At 40.6% G+C, this 18,000-nt stretch overlaps 1 protein-coding gene and 1 long non-coding RNA gene across 3 annotated transcripts; one reads left to right on the top strand and one right to left on the bottom strand.

Annotated features, from left to right (window-relative positions):
- Nucleotides 1-751: 751 nt before the first annotated feature.
- LOC116922611 (diacylglycerol kinase beta) lies at nucleotides 752-17,796 on the top strand. Of its 2 annotated transcripts, none has more exons than XM_032928992.2 (20): nucleotides 752-1,885; nucleotides 1,966-2,866; nucleotides 4,529-4,919; nucleotides 9,024-9,100; nucleotides 9,199-9,345; nucleotides 11,685-12,009; nucleotides 12,454-12,684; nucleotides 12,752-12,877; nucleotides 12,972-13,021; nucleotides 13,099-13,173; nucleotides 13,263-13,382; nucleotides 13,463-13,580; nucleotides 13,957-14,162; nucleotides 14,240-14,410; nucleotides 14,480-14,750; nucleotides 14,833-15,092; nucleotides 15,165-15,320; nucleotides 15,391-15,604; nucleotides 15,686-15,867; nucleotides 15,970-17,796. In XM_032928992.2, exons 3-20 carry the CDS (start codon nucleotides 4,688-4,690, stop codon nucleotides 16,060-16,062), a joined length of 3,054 nt encoding a protein of 1,017 aa, XP_032784883.2. In that variant the 5' UTR covers nucleotides 752-1,885; nucleotides 1,966-2,866; nucleotides 4,529-4,687; the 3' UTR covers nucleotides 16,063-17,796. The 2 variants fall into 2 exon arrangements, with proteins under 2 accessions (XP_032784883.2, XP_032784881.2); XM_032928990.2 differs by having other exon boundaries at nucleotides 761-1,885; nucleotides 15,391-15,619.
- LOC123472345 lies at nucleotides 7,965-9,372 on the bottom strand. Its single transcript, XR_006646769.1, has 2 exons — nucleotides 9,241-9,372; nucleotides 7,965-9,130 (listed from the first exon to the last, which is right to left on the bottom strand). It is a non-coding gene; the product is annotated as an uncharacterized LOC123472345 (long non-coding RNA).
- Nucleotides 17,797-18,000: the final 204 nt, after the last annotated feature.

Raw genomic sequence — 18,000 nt, 5'->3', positions numbered from 1 at the left:
GGATTGAGCCATGTGCTTCACTTTTATTTATTTTTTTTTTGTGATCACCTCCTTTTGCTTCCTTATTTCTAATTAAAGCGTAAGAGGCAGCCTGTGCGAAGCGGAAACTCTTTCTATATATATATATATATATACATACACGTATAGAGTATAGTAGTAAGCAGCATCAGGGACGTAATCGAGTAACGAGGTTGAAATCAGCGCCGAAGAGATCTGAACGGAAACGGAAGAAAATGATGAAGGAAAAGAACTAAATACAGGAAAAAGAGGGATGGTGGGGTAGGAAGAGGGGGAAAAATAAGAACATGGTGGTCGATGTAATATGGTGAGGATAAATGTTAGGAAGCCGTCTGGCTTTGGCATGCGCGACGTCTTGCCATCTTTTATTTTTCTTTCGCAGTGGTAAAAACCATGCGCTTGCGCACGTAATGCGACGATGATAAGGTCAAAGTTGAAACTTTCTGACGTCATATGTAAATTTGTTTTACAAATTATTCAAAAAAATGTGAATGAGAAAACTAAGTTGAAAGAATTCGCATAGTAAATATGCTATCAATAATTCTTCTGATGATATCACATTAATTACATGTAAGCATTGTGTGTATTAAAAAGGAGGGGGGGGTGGTGAAATAACCGGAACTTGGTTTGCAGATGGCATTTTAAGAATGCCATGGCCTTGGGGTGTGGTCATCATTCATTTTGACGTCGCCAAAAAATGTTTTCTCCGCCTCTTCACATCTTTTGTTCCCCCATCCCCCCATTTTTTTTTTAGATGATGTTCCTCTTCCCCAGTTCCGGATCTAAGATTCCATGGCCATCATCAAAACACAGCAACACTGTATACTATATACATCTGAGCATATCCTTCTATTCATTTAATAATCCTCTGCATTGGCCACATCCACGTAAGGGCATCGAGATGATCATCGTCTACTATACCTAATCAAACAATCAAAACGCCCCACAAGAAAAGCGAAAATGAATTTAAAAAAAAAAAAACAAAAAACAAAAAACAATGGGAAACCAAACGGAAGGCGGTGGCAATAACGGTCGTCTCTATGATTCATCGATAATTTCCTACAGAGAACTCCGTCTAATAAATCATCGTAACTACGTAAGATAATAAAGACGTGCCTCTCTTTACAGTATACAAATCATTCTTTCGATGGCCCTTTTCGTCTGATCAGAAACTAAACATTACTCGATCACGCCGATGTATCTTACGAGGACACACACACACACACACCAAGTTTAGATCTATGTAGGAGCACGCCAGCAAACGAAGAAGAGGAAGGGAACCATATCATCACGTTGCCTGATTTTCTCTCCGTGCGCCGCCGCTGTTCGTTACTGCGCTTTTGACGACACCACGTCGCTCTAAACGAAAGCCGACGAGCGTGCGTGTGTTGTGCAACCAGCAGGCAGCCGCGCATACAGCTTCCTACTCTCTTCCCTCTCTCTGTCTGTATATATTGTATGGGCTGTTCCACAGCACAGTGACGTTATAGAGGAGAAAAGGAAGAGAGAAAAAATAGAAAAAGGAACGAAAAAAAAAAAGGGGAAGAAGAAGAAGAAAAAGAAAAAATGGGGAGAGAGAGAGAGCGCCACTAGTCGCCTACTCGAATACTCAGTCGGCAGCTCGCGCTATGGCCGGTCACTGTTTGGGTTGAGTCCCTGCCCGTCTCTTTTTTTTTCCTTTTTTTTTTTTTCCGTCCTCCACTCCGTATGTGTATGTGTGTGTATATGTACTATTCGGTGCTGTGTACATTACGATCTGTATAGTTAAAAAAAAAGGTTACTCTTCCTCCAGAGTTTAGTTGCCAAGTGAAAATTCGTAGCCCTGCGGTTGAACTTTTTTTGAAAACACATTCAGTTTTTGAATAGGGTAAGATTTAATTGTTATTAAAATTAAAAGAATTATTATTGAGTTTGAAAAGTGTTTTTTTTTTTTAACATGTGGAGTAGATAGTGGAGTGCGGGCGGGCGGAATGAACAACCCACCACAAACACGACGACCACCACCATCGTCCGGCGAGGACGCCGACGATCGATTCTGCATCTGAAGTGTGCGTGTGTGTACGGCACGGGTACTAGAGTGTGTGTGTGTGTGTGTGCTGCTAGAAACAGTGGGAGAGAGAGTGTGTGTGTGTGTTTTTTCGGTTTTATTTGGCGTCCGTCTCTCTATAAGGTTTTATTCCTTTGAATAATTTCCTTTACAGTGTGTGTGTGTGTGTTGAAAGCGGACTAAGATAAAAATCGAATGTTGAGCAAACATAGAAAAGGAATTCAATGAGAAGAAGAAGAAAAAAAGATTTTTTGTTGGAAATAATAAAAAAAAAGGACAACAAACAAAAAACATGAATTACAACTTTTGCTGGCCTGGCATTTATTGAAACTCTCTCGTCCAACTGGCCAGAGCGTGTGTGTGTCAGTGCGCGACAACATGGCCGTCTGATTTTTATCGTCCGTGCCATTTTCTTCTTCTGTGTTGTGTTTTCTATTTTTCTTTCTACTCGGCTGCCAAGAAAGAAGAAAAAAAAAAAGTCTCTGCCTATTGAAAATCAATTTTCATTGATTGAATTTCAAGTACGGCACACGTCGGAGTTTATTTTTCCAACCCGCATCCTATAGCCATTGTCATATAGCTACCGGAAAAAAAAAATATATATTTTTTTTTTCGTATTTATTCCCGATCGTTATCACGACATCTACACCACCAGAAAACCTCACGATTTTCATGTACCAGTTCTACTGTACTACGCCCTACGTAACGAGGATCCAAAGAGGAAACGCAACTGGGAACGAAAAACATCCGCAATTCTACCGAGCACCAAAATCTGCCAATTGAATTAAGAAAAAAGAACAGGTAATTTTGCTATTTTTATTAACGTAATTTGCATATGTCTGGGTTTTGTGTCACACACCAGCTTGGTCGTCAATGGCCAACGGCGGCGAAAGGATAGGGCGTTCTTTCATATCTATTTAGACGGCTGGGAATTTAAGTCGTGTCCAACTGGTGTCAATCGGAATTTTTGAAGTATTTAGTTCCTCTCGCCTTTTAAAACATTTTTATTTTTTTCTATTGGGAAGGGGGGTAGGTGACATTTTTTTAATTTTTTCAATTGTCACGGTACTTCCCCGCGTGTGCGCGGCGGGGAACAATGATAACAATAATGGGGATATTATATCTAGCAGAGAGTAAAACAATGAAAATAAAAAGAAAAATGAACGATGTATATAAATACCAACGGGGTGTTGATAAGTGCTTCTATTTATAGACCGGCACATCTAAATATTGGATCATTGATTTATTGTCCTCCGTCTACGCAGCCGTCAACTGGAAATCCAAATAAACAATCATTATTACACAGTCTTATGCACATACGTACATTGTACGTACAGGACAAATGAAACAAAAACAAACATTAAATTGATAATCCAATATTTGTCATTCTTTAAAAAAAAAAAAAATAATAATAATACATTTGTTATTGTTCTATTCAGCACCAGCTGTTTGGAATGATTATCTATTTCCGTTCGAAGGAATTTCATCATTTTCTATTTGATGTAACCGTAGATGTTGGTTTAAAACCGAAGCTTTTAAATGTTAAAAGCCTCAGGGCAACTAGCCGCGTAGTCTTATCGCTTTCATTTTATTTTGTGGCAAACATTAAAGACTAACTGTTGTAATGTCATTGTTATGTCAGTTTGAATTAGCAAACGATTTATCTCTTTTTCAAAAAAAAAAAAAAAAGGTAAAAAATCATTAAAAATCTGTCTGTTTGAATCATTTTGTTGGTTTGCAACGCTGTCGTTTCGTATTTGATCCTCGAAAACATCCCAAACAGAGACATCTTGATATATGTATGTATATATAGCTTCTCTGTCTATCTGCCTGTCCCTCTCTATATGGCGGCTCCATTGTATTTTTAGATCAGGCCAGAAGCCGGAGACCGTGAAAATTAAAAACACTACAAAGATCTTTTACCTCCCCCCCTTTAAAAAAAAACAGGCTTAATAAGCATAACAATTTGACGAGCTTCGTTTTAACTCCTGTTAATTGGAACTAGAAATACCTGATTTGGTTGTCACGCTCTTCCACACACACACACACACACACACACACACAACATATTTTCGTTGTTCAAACTGATGTCAACTCAAATGAGGATGTAAACGTAGGCCTTGTCCGCATTAATACTCGTCCGTTCGCATTCCTGACTTTATTATAACACGCAATCTGATGTGGATATTTTGACCTTATCAGTTTCCCATCCTTTTTCTTTTTCCAAGTGACAACAAGATTGGCAGATTGTGTGTTTTTTTTATGTTTATATCCCTGCTCCTGGTTATTTGCATTTCTCTCCCCCCCCCCTCTCACAAACAGAAAAATCTATCCGAATTTTGCGTAACAACCGGTTTGATTTCTCAAGACTTTTATTTTATCTATTTTTCAATCCTAATTTTTCAAATTCCCTCCTATTTATTCGATTGATTCGCTAATCAGTCTGCCGTGTCGTTTGTTTAGGTGCAGCACAGTGTGTCTAACAAAGACGAAGGCAAAACAAGTTTTCTTCAAGTGCTGTGTGCAATAAAAAAACAAACAAAATCAGTGAAAAAAAAGAAGAAAAGAGTGGCCGATAAGGGCAGTAGTGCAACATCAGTAGGAAAGCTGGCCACCATCATCATGAAACACAAGAAGGAGAAGGGCAAAGAAAAGAGCAAGAAGAAAGTGGGCGGTAGCCGGGCGTCTTCCATTTTGACGACAATGCAACGGCATTCGCATCATCATCAACATCAGCAACATTCGAGCTGTGCCTCTTCGGCCGCTCTGCTCGATCAGGCCGCCCTTCAATCGGCCTATCGATGGGAGAAACTTTCGCCCGCCGAATTCGAACAGCTTCAGGATCTTGCCGCTTGTAAGATATATATTTTATTTAATTCATTCAATGTTTTGGGGTTCGATTATTTCGCGTTGGCTTTGGGGGAGGAAAAGGATCCGTTTACGTTTCGCCATTTCGGCCGGTTTTATGCAAACATGTCGAAATATCGACTAATGATACCATCACTGTTCTTGTTTTGATTTAACAGCCTTTCCATGGGGGTTGACAATGAACTAGCCACCGCTAGAAAATTGTTAAGTTAATTGTGTTTGTTTTTGTTGTTTTTTCGAGCGTTGTACCGTATGCAAATTTGTGATTGGTTTTTCCATCTGCATATGTAGGACTACTTCATTTTTTACGACGCAAAATTTTCATGCAAATCACGTTGGGAGGATGGTGGTCATATACGCCCCCCAGAAAAAAAAAAAAAAAAATCGGTAACATAATATCCATGACGCCATTAGCCGCTGGCCGATGCATATAAAAGAAGGGCCGGAGTGACGCCATAAAATGTCAGGTGCTGCTTTGCTCGGAGCTGTTGAAGTTGCGAGCCTCTTGAGCTACATTAAAGAATCGATACGTGTGACCGTTACGAGTTTTGTGATCAACAAGGGCAGCCATGCGTTTATGGATTTCACAGCGAGAAAAATCATTTTCCCTCTTCTTCCATTTATTTTCGCCATAAACATGAGGAAGTAGAATCTAAAAAAATTGGTCGATATATTGCGTGAGCGTGTTTATATATAGGAATCAAAACCAAGCAGTTCCGTTTTATATTTAAAGGGATGGGGGGGGGGGAAGCAAAAATATTGCACGAGAGGAAAATTTCTGACAGGATGGCGAGGGAAAGGTCCGAAAAAAAACATCGTCTAGAAACGGGAAACGCGAGAGAACCGGATGTAAAAAAAAAAAAAAAAGAGAGATGTGGAAATACGTTGGTTGAAAGTTCATGACGTCACGAAAGGGGATACAGAAGGGGTGGGAAGAAGCTATGGCGACGGCTTTCCTTCGCAGCAGCGGCTTCTCTTTTTTTGTGTGTGTTCTTCTTCGCTCTCTGGTAGCGACAGATCGATACCATCTTCTCCCCGTTGCGCGCTTTGACGTCATAGATGTATATACACACAACAGGGCCATGCATTTATATATACACACGCACACACACTACATGGTACTCTTGTATGTGTGTGTGTGTCTCAACTGAGAAGAAGAATCGGAGCAGAAAATCCACGAGTTCCGTTCAAAATCTTTTGCCGACCGTGCGAGTCTTTGGCTACTTCCAATGTTGAATGTCGACGACGATATTGCCTCAGGTTTAGGTGATTAGCATAGATTTATTATTTATTTATTTTATTTTTTTTTTTACGATTTTGATGGTTTGCTGTAATATAGATGGACATGATAGGTTGGAAGCAGTTGCTAAGGATGAATATGAAGAAAAGAAAGAAAGAAAAAGACGTTGGGTTCAATTGCTGTAATTATCAGAATTTGATGATGGAAAAGGCTGGGAAAAACTGTGCGAGTCACGTCGTCGTCCCGAGTAACTGGCCAAATTGGGTGTGTACATAAGAGGGAAACGGTGAGGGGAGGGGACAGACGGCCCTTTCTTGTCTATACACAAGACATTACACACCAGGATGTTCTGTCCGTCACGAAAGTTTTGCTTTCGCCGGTTTTTGATGTTGGTATAAAATGAACAATCTCATCACATTGAATCGTATGCAAAAGATCAAGTTTCTTTTTCATTATTATTTTAAACTACAACACAAAAAAAAATATCCCTATAATAATCTCATTAAAGACGTTGTGACTCTGTTCATCTTTTTCTTCAATTTGTTGGCTCATTTTTCTTTTTCCGCTCGAGTCTGCGTCGCTCTTCTATGGAACCCAGTGGAATCAATAACTTTTGAAAAAGAACTTGCTCGTGGTTTTTTTTCATCTCCTTTATGTTTTGTCGTCGTGTCTCACCATTGACTTGGACAATGACCAGAACGTTCTCTTAACAATCTGTCTCTTACATTTTATTCTCTTTTTCTATTCGTCCATATTTGGTTACAATTCAATCTTGTCTACCCTCTTTTTTTTCAAATGTAAAAGTGAAAAGCGGTTTGATATATTCGCTTTGAAAAATATGTGCAACATTAGTAGCCCCTTGTAGAACTGGTCAGTGTTGCAACCGCTAATCTCCGATTGATCTCAAGTTGATCAACAAGGTCTCCCCGTTCTTGTTTTTTAAAGACAAATTCAGATACTATCGAACGCGTTAAATATCCTTCTTCAAAACTAGTTCAAAGTTAAGCGAAAAAATCAAAAATGTTGTGTGTGGTTGTTGCTGGATATATGCACAACTGTACATATAGTTCTCTCAAGTCTTTTTCAGATGCGTTCTACTTGTTCTCTTATTCTCTTCTCTCTCTCTCTCTGGCTCTGTGTTCGTGTTATTGATTTCGGTTGGGAAGTGAAGAGGATGGGAAGGGCGGATAGCTGGGCGGATCGGGCATCAGCTAGAAACTTGCGTGCTCCTGCTCTATGTGTATGGTGTATACACACACACACACATATATATAGTAGACGATGTGTGTGCTCGGGACGTCGGGGCTGCGGCTGATGGAGATGTCGGAAGACGTGCATGTTGTATATAGACGTTGCCCTGCCTCCTCCGTTTCACGGGGAAGTAAAAGAAAAAAAGGGAAGTAGGAAGAAGGCAGACAGACATGCGAAAAAATAAAAGGAGAGAATCTTTCCTTCCTTTCTTTTCTTTCCTACTTGCCTTCGTCTGACGGATCTCCGATGGCTCCGATTCGATGGATAGTGCACGTCCCTGCTGCTCCTGTCGCAGAACTGGCGATCTGATCCGTCTTCATCCATCTTTGATTTGTTTTTGTTTCTTCATTTGTGTAAACAACTTTCCCCTTTTTTTTTTATGTTCCCTATCGCTGCTGTTATATTGTTTGCCAACATACAAAAACAAGATAGTACGCACTGATTTCCAGCAGCTAACAACGAAGAGACCAGTCAAATTGGGCGGATTTAAAGAATAACACACACAAGAAAACATTTTTTTTTCACGGTTCAACAAAGACATTGTCTCATTCTATTTATTTCTTTAAAAAAAAAATAAATAAACTTGTGAAATTTAGATTTGAGCGAACGGAGAAATATCAAAAGATTATTATACATCTGCCTCCAATAGATTCTAATAGCCGACAATGATGGGTTTATGATGGGCCATATTTTGTTTCCACCCTCGCCATTGGTATATATAATTTCGTAAACAATGGCTGCGGGACACGTAAGAATGGACAACGAACCAGCTGTCAACCGTTACGAGAGTCAACAATATTTTGCCGGGTCGATGAATGTCGTTTGTCTTCTAAAAATTGCGCGTTCGTATGGATGGAGACAGCCGGAAACCTTGAACTGTCTGCCTCCATTCTACTCGTGTAATGAGATGATGATTGACCAGTTCCGATTGTTCTGCTCTAAATTGGTGTAACACAATTCTAGTATTGAATTCACATAACAAAACAAAAAAAACAGGAGGGAAATGTTTTAATGGCGAGGATTTTTCGTTTGATGGCAGCCATTTTAGACGATTCTTGTTGATGAAAAGGGATGAATGAACTTTGCGTTGTTTTGTTCAAATTTTTGACGGTCTTTTCGTGGGATTGGATCCATTTGCAAGAATGGGTACGAAGAAACTGAACTGACATGGACGGGCGAAGAGAAAGTGAAAAAAACAAAACAAACGGGAATTCTGGTTTTTGAGAGCATTGATGTCTTTCACGCAGTTGGAAAATCCTTTTGTCTACAGATGACTTTGATGAGAGACGAGAACAAAATAAAAACGTTGTCGTCTAAACTCTTGTCTGCTGCAGGAAAGAAGAAAAGCGAATGTCGCCCAAGGTCTCGCATTCCGCGACGGCAATGATTAAAAAGATAAGCGTCGAGACACGGGCCTTTTACGAAATCCAATTTTTTTGTACGTTCACTTGTTAGAAAACTTGTCAAGAGCCCGCCACCCTCAACCAAAACGAATTGCGTATCTCCATTTTGTTTTTTTTCCCCCTCCAAAGCCAAACAACCTTCAAAAAATTATTTCAATTCGAATAATAAATCACCTATTTACATTTGGACGTATAGATTCATCAAAGAAATTGAGCGATGTCCTGGTCGAATTCTCCGGCACTGGACCTCTGTCCAAATTCCAGCCAGATGGGGTAAATAAAAAACGATGTTCATTTTCTGACCTAACAAAAAATGTTATTAAAAAAACAAAACAATTGTCTTTCCTTTTGGGTGGTCCCACTTTTTACAGGACATCGACTACGAAGGCTTCAAGCTGTTCATGGACACTTACCTGGAGATGGAAATGCAAGAAGAATTGTGCAAAAGACTATTCTTGTCTTTTGTCAAACGGACGCCCACCAAGACCGTGTCCAACGTTGAAGGCAAAGTCATCAAGGTAAGTAATAATAATAATAATAATAAAAAACTAAGACGCTTGCGCCTCTCTCTTCCAACCGGGCGAAAATAGCTCGAGAAAGTGCGCACAGACGGCGGGACGTCATCGCGCAGTTTTATTTTATTTTTTCTCAAACGGCGGCAAAGCGGCAAAAAACAGAGAAAAGAGGCATTTAATAAAAATGAGGAAAAATGATGAGCTATTTATGACCCGCCATTTTCGCTGGTGTTTATCTCTTTAGCCGGCCCGTCTTCAACCAGGATATATAGTACGCGTACAGAAGATAAGAAAATGTACAGTTTTTTGTTATTCTTCTTTTTCTTTGGGTTTCAAAAGAATTAACCAAACAAAACAAAAAAAAACAAAAAAGAAACGAAGGAAAAATGTTTGAAAAGAAAATGACGTTGGCTATTACAAATCTCTAAATACTAACTATAAAAATGGCGGGCTGTCTGTCTCGCTGGAGCACCTGACTATATTTTGACAGCGGCGTCATGTATCGTTTTAGACATGTTACTTAAAAAAAAAAAAAAAAAGAAAAGAAATAAGAAGTGTCGTGTCCTTTGATTAAAGGCCGCAACTTGTCTACAACCCGTTTTGCGCTTCAGATAGATCCCCCCGCAGTGTTTGGCGAAAATACATAAAAAAAAACCAGAGTTATAAATGATTGTGCATAGATCGCGCCCCGCACAACCGACGCACTCTGTTTTCCCTTTTTACAGAGTGTGTCTAACACATGGGCCACGACATCAAACGTGTAAATATGGGATACTTTTATTACCTACTTTTATGCGGGACTGCGCATGCCTCTGGCAACCCTCCTATTCTATTTTTTTTCTTTCTTTCTTTCTTTGCCTTAGAATAATTTATTTCACCTTCCAGGCTTAATGCGCTTTATGGGAGTTGGTGCGACTATCCAAATGGCAACACAAAAAAAAAATATCGACACGATTTTTTCTTACTTTTAAAATTCATCGAAAGAAAATGTTCGTGTATACGAATGGACGCCCTGTTTCTTTATTTTTCCACGAAAAGGGAAGTTGGCATAGCCCATCTTGAGTTATTCATCGTCAATTGTGCACGCCGGCTGGGCTGCATCGGACGAGATGATCGAGATAAAGCAGCGCTAGCAAAATATTCATTTTGATTCAACCCAACGAAATGCAATAAAATATCAACTTGGATGTAACCCCCTGCAAAGAGAGGAGTGAAAAAAAAAAAAAAGGCCCAGTGATATGTATATACGTACGCTATACAGATAAATATAGCCGGCACTCGCCCGCGTGAATTCAATTCCCTGTGCAACGGCAGCGCCGTGAACAATGTTGCACCGGCAAGGATATAGTTTATATATATAATAATGCTCCGTGAACAGTATAGAAAGGGAATTCACGTTGGAATAGAGAGAGAGAGAGAGAAAAAACTCCGCAGCAGCATGCCCTATACTAGTATATAAGTGTGTGTGTGTGTGTGTGTGTACGAGGCACATGCACGCACAAACAAACTCTGGGACGTTCTCCCCACTTTTATGTGTTCCCCCCTTTTTTCTTTGAAAAAAAAAAGGGCCTTCTCTTTTCATTGGGTTTGTTCTTTTAACTACATATCGGCGCTATCAAGCCGGCCGCTCTCGAGAGTTCCGGGGGCCAGCTGCAGAAATACAAAAAGACAAACACGCCCAGGAAATGGGAGACATGTTGGAGAGAGGTTTTTGTATAGTGACTAGATAGAGAGAAAACAAGCCACACATTCCACGGGCATGTAGGGACAATAACGGCCATATCAACTGTGTATTATTATTCCAAAGTAAACGTTTGGATTATATTTGTCCCCCCCCCCACATGGTACGATGGTTGAATATTTTTCGTTTGGATGCCCGATGTACAGAGACGGTCGATCGATTAGAATAATGAAGAGCACGTTGCTAGAAAAGGACGAGTCAATACGTGAGTTTATTGGACGTTCATTTCTTTTCATAAAATAGAATGAGAGTCTGGATGAAACTTTTTTTTCTCTTGACTCTGATTAGCCTAATCGATCATCCTGTGTTTGTTCCATCTGTGGAAATAAATAAGCAATTAGGCGGAAATTTTACGATGGGTAAGCTCTATCTATTTTGACGACATGTGCAAGTGAAAGATCGTTCATTTCCTGCCTCATCGTTTATAGACGTAACAGATACAGCCCCAATCAAGCCACACGTTTAGCTCGTTATACAATAACCAAGAGTTTTAATTACGTGATGAGAGCTGGCATGTCCATCTCTATCTCTCCTTTTTTAAAAAATGCAATTCAAAATGATTATACGTCTTGCGTTAATGATATGCACGTTTAATTTGCAGGACATGGCCATGTTAAGCTCTGCGACAGCCTGCGCTCCTATTACAGCTCACAACGCATCCGGCTCTGTCAATAATTTGGCGGCCTTTGGCGAATCTGGCTCAACAACCAGTCCAGCTGGAGCTGCAGCCTGTCCAGCCAGCTGTTCGACTAGCGCTTCCGGCGGAGTTTTGCATACTATCACCACTAGCCTGTCGGAGCAAAGCCGACCTCTTCAAGGATTGGCTGAACGCTTTCACGGCCTCACCGAACGGCTGGGCAGCCTTAGCGGCCTCGGTAGCGCTGGACGTAGCACAGAATCAGATGCACCTAACCGAACACGGACTGGCAAGTTTCTTTTTTTTTTAATGTTTTTCCTAAAATATTTTCATTGTATTCTGCAAATCCTGCACGTTAAAGTGGAATAGAAGCTAAAGCCAAAAGTAGGGGGGGTGGGAGGAAGAAGAACATTGTTGTTGTTGAGGAAGTTACACACTTCTGTGCGCCTCTCTATTTCGGCCTTTGGGGTTGCGGACTTGCCAGCGATCGATTGTTGTTGGCTGACACATTTCCCCTCGTGTTCCGGCTAGATCATTGGGGAAAACAAAACAAAAAATCAATTACACTTGTCCTCTTTGTCGTTTTACATTTGAGTCATTTGAATTTTGAAGAAGGAAATTATAAAACAAGTTTCGTTTTCAGTCGAGAAAGAATCAGTTCAAGTGGGCCGCCATCTTTTCCTCTTTCTTTTGGCTGATCTATTTAAAATATTTGCGTCTATTAAATTGACAGGAAGTATCGGCGCTTCGGTTCATCCTACTGTCATGGTCACGCAGCCTGGAACGATGACTGTTGCTGGAGCGGGTGCTGGAGCCTCCTGTTCCAGTTCGGCAACAGCATCGGCAGGTGCAACATGGGAACGTGCTAGTAACCAATCATCATCGCCCAGCCACAGTCAAATGTCTCGCAATTCATCGCGAAAGTCCAATAATTCGATTCTCGTTTCCAACGGCAAACTAGAATGTAATTGAAATGAATTGTATTACGTTTTACACCGTTAAAATCACACGATGATTCTATGAAAATTTAGTGGAAGTCCGGCAGTTGGTGCGGAAGACGAGCATGCTGGACATCAACACACTCAGGGTTTCGCTCAAGAACGTCATTTGTTACCTGTCGCTACTTGAGGCTGGCCGTCCTGAAGACAAACTCGAATGTAATTGAACTAAAAAACAAGTGAATTTTTTTTTTCAAAAATTAATGTGATCTAATTTCATTTTTTTTTATTTTAATCTCTTTGGTATTGGCAGTTATGTTTCGGTTATACGACACGGATGGCAATGGTGTATTGGATACTAACGTAAATCACATTATCGAAATAATTTTATTAACTGTCACGATTTCAAACGTTTTTTTCTTTCCCGCCCGTAAATACAGGAAATGGATTGTATCGTGAATCAAATGATGGCCGTAGCGGAATACCTCGGATGGGACGCTTCCGAATTGAAACCGGTTAGGAAAACGGCAATCAAAAAATTCTTCCATGTCGAATTTTGGATTTAAAAAAAAAACATCTGGTTCCTTACGTTCTGATTTGATAGATCCTGCAAGAGATGATGACCGAAATAGATTACGACAACGATGGTACTGTCTCGCTGGAAGAATGGAAACGTGGAGGCATGACCACCATCCCCCTCCTCGTCCTCCTCGGACTCGATTCGGTAAGCAATTTTTCCCAACTAGGCACTCACGATGTCTAGATCATATCAACTAAAAATGTCCGTTTTTCGGGGTATTTTAGAACGTTAAAGAGGATGGTAATCATTTGTGGCGGCTCAAACATTTTAACCGTCCAGCCTATTGCAATCTCTGCCTCAACATGCTCGTCGGCCTGGGCAAGAAAGGCCTTTGCTGCATCTGTGAGTAAACCCGTTTACTTCGATTATTGTGTGCGCTGTATTTAACGTAAATAGCTGAACTATATCGCGATGGAGGGTCGATTACTAATCAACGTGCGAACTAGCGAAATTGGCCGCCCTGGCACAGCTGTCAGAGTCCAGTACGTTCTGAAATTCTGATTGCGTCGCTGTAAATAAATGTCACGGATTACTCATTATGCATTGGCTGGCAGCAATTTTTATTTGCAAAGTCCCGTCACGTCTGGCCTCCCCTACAACGCAGCCTAAGCCAAGTGGCGCTTAGCTTCGAAATCCCATCAAATCTCGAATATTTTACTATTGGCTTTCGGCTTTGGTATTAAACGGATTGGGTTTTCCTTTTCCCTTTTCGTGACAGTTTGCAAGTATACGGTGCACGAACGATGCGTCCAGAGGGCGCCTGCCTCTTGCATCTGCACGTACGTCAAGTCTAAGAAATCGACGCAAGTCATGGCCCATCATTGGGTCGAAGGTAATTGTAATGCCAAATGCTCCAAGTGCCGCGGACCGATCAAATCCTACAACGGCATCACTGGACTCCATTGCCGTTGGTGCCAAATGACAGTAAGTTTGAACGAGGAAACAAAAAAAAAACAAAAAAACAAAGTGCTCCATTGATTTTTGGATTTCGATCTTGTTAGTTACACAACCGATGCGCCTCGCAAGTGAAACCCGAATGCACTTTGGGCGAGCACCGAGTGCACATTTTGCCACCCACGTCCATCTGTCCAATCGTTCTCGATCGGCAGGTATCCACATGCCGGGACCGACGATCTCTCACGCGTTCAGAGAGCCATCTACCGATTTCTGAGGTACTAGTAAACACAACATTTTAAACAAGAAACTTGTGATTACTGACCCCTTTGGATTTGATCGATTAGCAATCGGGATCGTCAGGATCGCCAATGTCCTTTCAGATTAATCTCCAACCGGGCACGTGTCCGCTCTTGGTGTTTATCAATCCGAAATCAGGCGGTCGGCAAGGTGCCCGCATCTTGCGCAAGTTCCAGTCGCTTCTCAATCCTCGACAGGTGTACAGTCTGGAACAAGGCGGTTCATTGGCCGGCCTTCAAATGTTCAAAGATGTGCCCAATTTTAAAGTGATCTGCTGCGGTGGTGATGGCACTGTCGGCTGGCTCCTCGAGACCATGGGTATGAAACCTGTCCGTTTTTTTTTTTATTTTTCTTTGTTGAATGTTTTATTTAAATCTATTTGTTGACATGGACGGAACAGACAAAGTCCAATTTGTCAATCATCCGCCCATCGGAATCATTCCATTGGGGACGGGCAACGATTTGGCGCGCTGCCTCCGGTGGGGTGGCGGTTATGAAGGCGAGTCCGTCCACAAGATCCTGCGCAAAATCAGCAGGGCGGCGCCCATCATGATGGATCGGTGGCAGATCGAAGTCGTACCGCACCAGCAAGACGAAAACGCAGAGCCCAGCGATCAGATTCCCTACACCATTTTCAACAATTATTTTTCCATCGGGGTGGTAAGTTTCCCTTTGCTTCACCTGTTCAAAAATTGTTTTTCTTGCAAAAGATTTGAATTCTATTTGAAACAGGACGCTGCCATTTGCGTGAAATTTCACTCTGAACGGGAAAAGAATCCGGACAAGTTCAACAGCCGTATGAAAAATAAGCTGTGGTACTTTGAATTTGCTACCTCAGAAACGTTCACCGCATCGTGCAAGAATCTGCACGAAGATATTGACATCATGGTAAATGACGGCGAACTTTTCAACGTCCAGCCAATGATCAAATCCGACTAATTGATTTTCCTTATTACAGTGCGATGGCGTGTCGTTAGATTTAGCCAACGGTCCGTCGCTGCAAGGAATTGCTTTACTCAACATCCCGTACACTCACGGCGGATCCAATTTGTGGGGAGACACGTCAGTGAAGAAACGCTCACGACCGGCTCCACTCAGTTTACGGAAGGAGCACGACAGCAACAAATCCGAACGGGAATTGTCCAGCAGCAGCTTCAACTTCGTCGATCTCAGTTTGGCCTTGCAAGGTTTTCGTCCGTGATGTTACTCGCTGAACTATTGGCAAATATCTTTTCGTATTTTATTACAAACAGATATCGGAGACGGACTGATCGAAGTTATCGGTCTAGAGAATTGCCTTCATATGGGACAGGTCAAAACTGGACTAAGGGCGTCGGGACGTCGTCTGGCCCAGTGTTCCAACATCGTCATCCGTACACGCAAGCGCTTCCCTATGCAGGTGGATGGCGAACCGTGGATGCAATCTCCCTGCACGGTTAGTCTTTATCTTATCTGTTTGTTTCTTTTTACGTTCAAGATTCGCATAATTATTTTACTAATTAAATGGTTGTTTTTTAAAAATAATTTTATGGAATAGATTCAAATCACTCAGAAGAATCAAGTGCCCATGTTAATGGCGCCACCGCCATCGAGGAGCAAGGGCCTATTCAGTTTTCTCAAACGACATTGATTCGACCAAAAAAAAATAAGAAAAAGAGGTGGATTTTTTTTTACAAAAAAAAATGCACACCTACGAAAAAAGCACAACAACAAAAATCAAACAAGCATAAGCCCTAAAATCCCGTCTCTGACATTGGAAAGTAGTTAGACCTTTTTTTTTTAAATTTTGTTCTTAGTTTTTAAAAAATTACGTATTAGACGTATTGTTGATTGACCAAATTCTGTCAACGGAAGGATTCAAAGCCAAAAAAGAAAAAAAGAAAAATAAGGAAAAAAAAAAAAGAGAAATTCTTCCTTTTTCTACTGGCTCAGTGTTGCCATTGTTCTCCCTTTAAATAATTCTCTCTTTCTTTCTGCTAGAAAACTCCAATCCCGATACGGCCAAATTGTTTGATACTATGCTGGTATCTTTTATATTCGCTCTCTTTCTCTCTCTTCATCCAACGTTTCTCTTGAAAAGTGTTTGTCAGCGTTTGTGTTTTTATTGTTTTCGTCTATTTCTGCCGCTGTAGACAACAGGCTTGGCAAAAGTTTCTTTTCAGGTTCAATTGATCGTTAAAAGACAGGCAGACGTAAGGCAAAAAGACCTCCAACACAAAGTCGGTAGAACGTCATGGTAAATATTGGGTGAAGTTATTCATTTTGTTCCTTTTTCACGTAGGTTTTTGAAAGTTTTTATTCGCCCGTCGATGTTAACCCGTTGCGTTTTTTTATGTATACATAGATGTATATTTTCACGGTAGCGCTATACATCATGTTTTGTTGTATAAATACGTTCTACGCCAGTGAACGCAATCGGGTGCGCTTTAAAGTCCATCCAAACATCTAGCGCCGAAATTGCTCGTCCTAAAAAGCCGAAGCAGTTACATAAGTATCTCTTCGTACAGCACGAAAAGACAAGTTCTTCCACTTCAGTTCAGCTTCCCCTCCCAGGATATTCCCTAGAAAAAAAAAAAAAAAAAAAGATATTTGTACATCGTCCGTGTATGTGTGGGAAAAAAAAAAGGAAATTTCTTAAAAATAGAAATAAGAAAAAGGAAAAAAAAAAATCGGCATTAATTCGCATCGCCGCCTTGTAAATAGACCCCCATCAAATGATTATTTATTGCGCCAACTTCTTTCACTCTCTGACTTTCTGTCTCCCTCTTTTGCTCTCTTCGATGTGAAGAGAAAATTTTAAAGAATTGATCTGTCTTTTATAAGTGATGGTTTTTATTCCCTCATTCTTTCTTTTTGATAATATTTCTATTCATTTTTTTTTAATCCCTTCTTTTCTCTCCCCGAAGGACGCAGCAACACTTTGACAACACAATCACAGATGTTCATATATGACAAAGCCAAAGTCTTCGCGATATCTCGTTAGTGATTCTCTTTTGCGTTTTTCTTAATATTTCAGCAGCTATTCGTTGTCCCATACTATTGGCTCGCTTATTGACCACCCACCCCTTCCCAACTCTATTCCTACAACACCGTTTCATTATAAATGATTATTATCTCGTTATTGTGTACTGTATCTCAAACTCCATCCTTCCTTCCTTGTTATTATTACTAAAATTAACATAACTGATTGAAAACAAGAAAGAAGAAAAAGAAAATCCACAAAAACAAACAAAAGCGTTTCGTTTGTGCGCTTGGGCAAATTCAAAAAATGTCTTCAACATTCCCCTAGTCTTAAGTTTTCCATTCTACGGTATTAATATTATAACCTCCGAAAAAAATATAAATACATTTATCTTACATCAGAGTTTACGTTTTCATGCCTACCGTGGATATCAACGTCCCCCTTAGACAAAAAAGAAAGAAAAATATACGGTAAAATTTCCCGATGTATAGGGATTCTTGCGAAACTGCATTCTCACTAGTCTCATCGACCGATCCCACTTTTTTCTGAGATTTCTCCGATAGATGGTGGCATTTTCGCAAAGGGTCTAATACGTTTTACCACCTT

The sequence above is a fragment of the Daphnia magna genome, linkage group LG5 (assembly GCF_020631705.1).
Source record: "Daphnia magna isolate NIES linkage group LG5, ASM2063170v1.1, whole genome shotgun sequence".
Classification (NCBI taxonomy): domain Eukaryota; kingdom Metazoa; phylum Arthropoda; class Branchiopoda; order Diplostraca; family Daphniidae; genus Daphnia; species Daphnia magna.
The sequence above is the reverse complement of the archived record's forward strand: the minus strand, read 5'-3'. Positions and strand labels throughout refer to the sequence as shown.

What these genes read in the sequence shown, in the direction of transcription:
- LOC116922611 (XM_032928990.2), top strand. Translation starts at nt 4,688, where the DNA reads ATGAAACACAAGAAGGAGAAGGGCAAAGAAAAGAGCAAGAAGAAAGTG. An exon ending in ATGGTGTATTGGATACTAAC is followed by an intron (nt 13,022 to 13,098) that starts GTAAATCACATT and finishes CCGTAAATACAG; the next exon opens with GAAATGGATTGTATCGTGAA. An exon ending in GCCATCTACCGATTTCTGAG is followed by an intron (nt 14,411 to 14,479) that starts GTACTAGTAAAC and finishes TTGATCGATTAG; the next exon opens with CAATCGGGATCGTCAGGATC.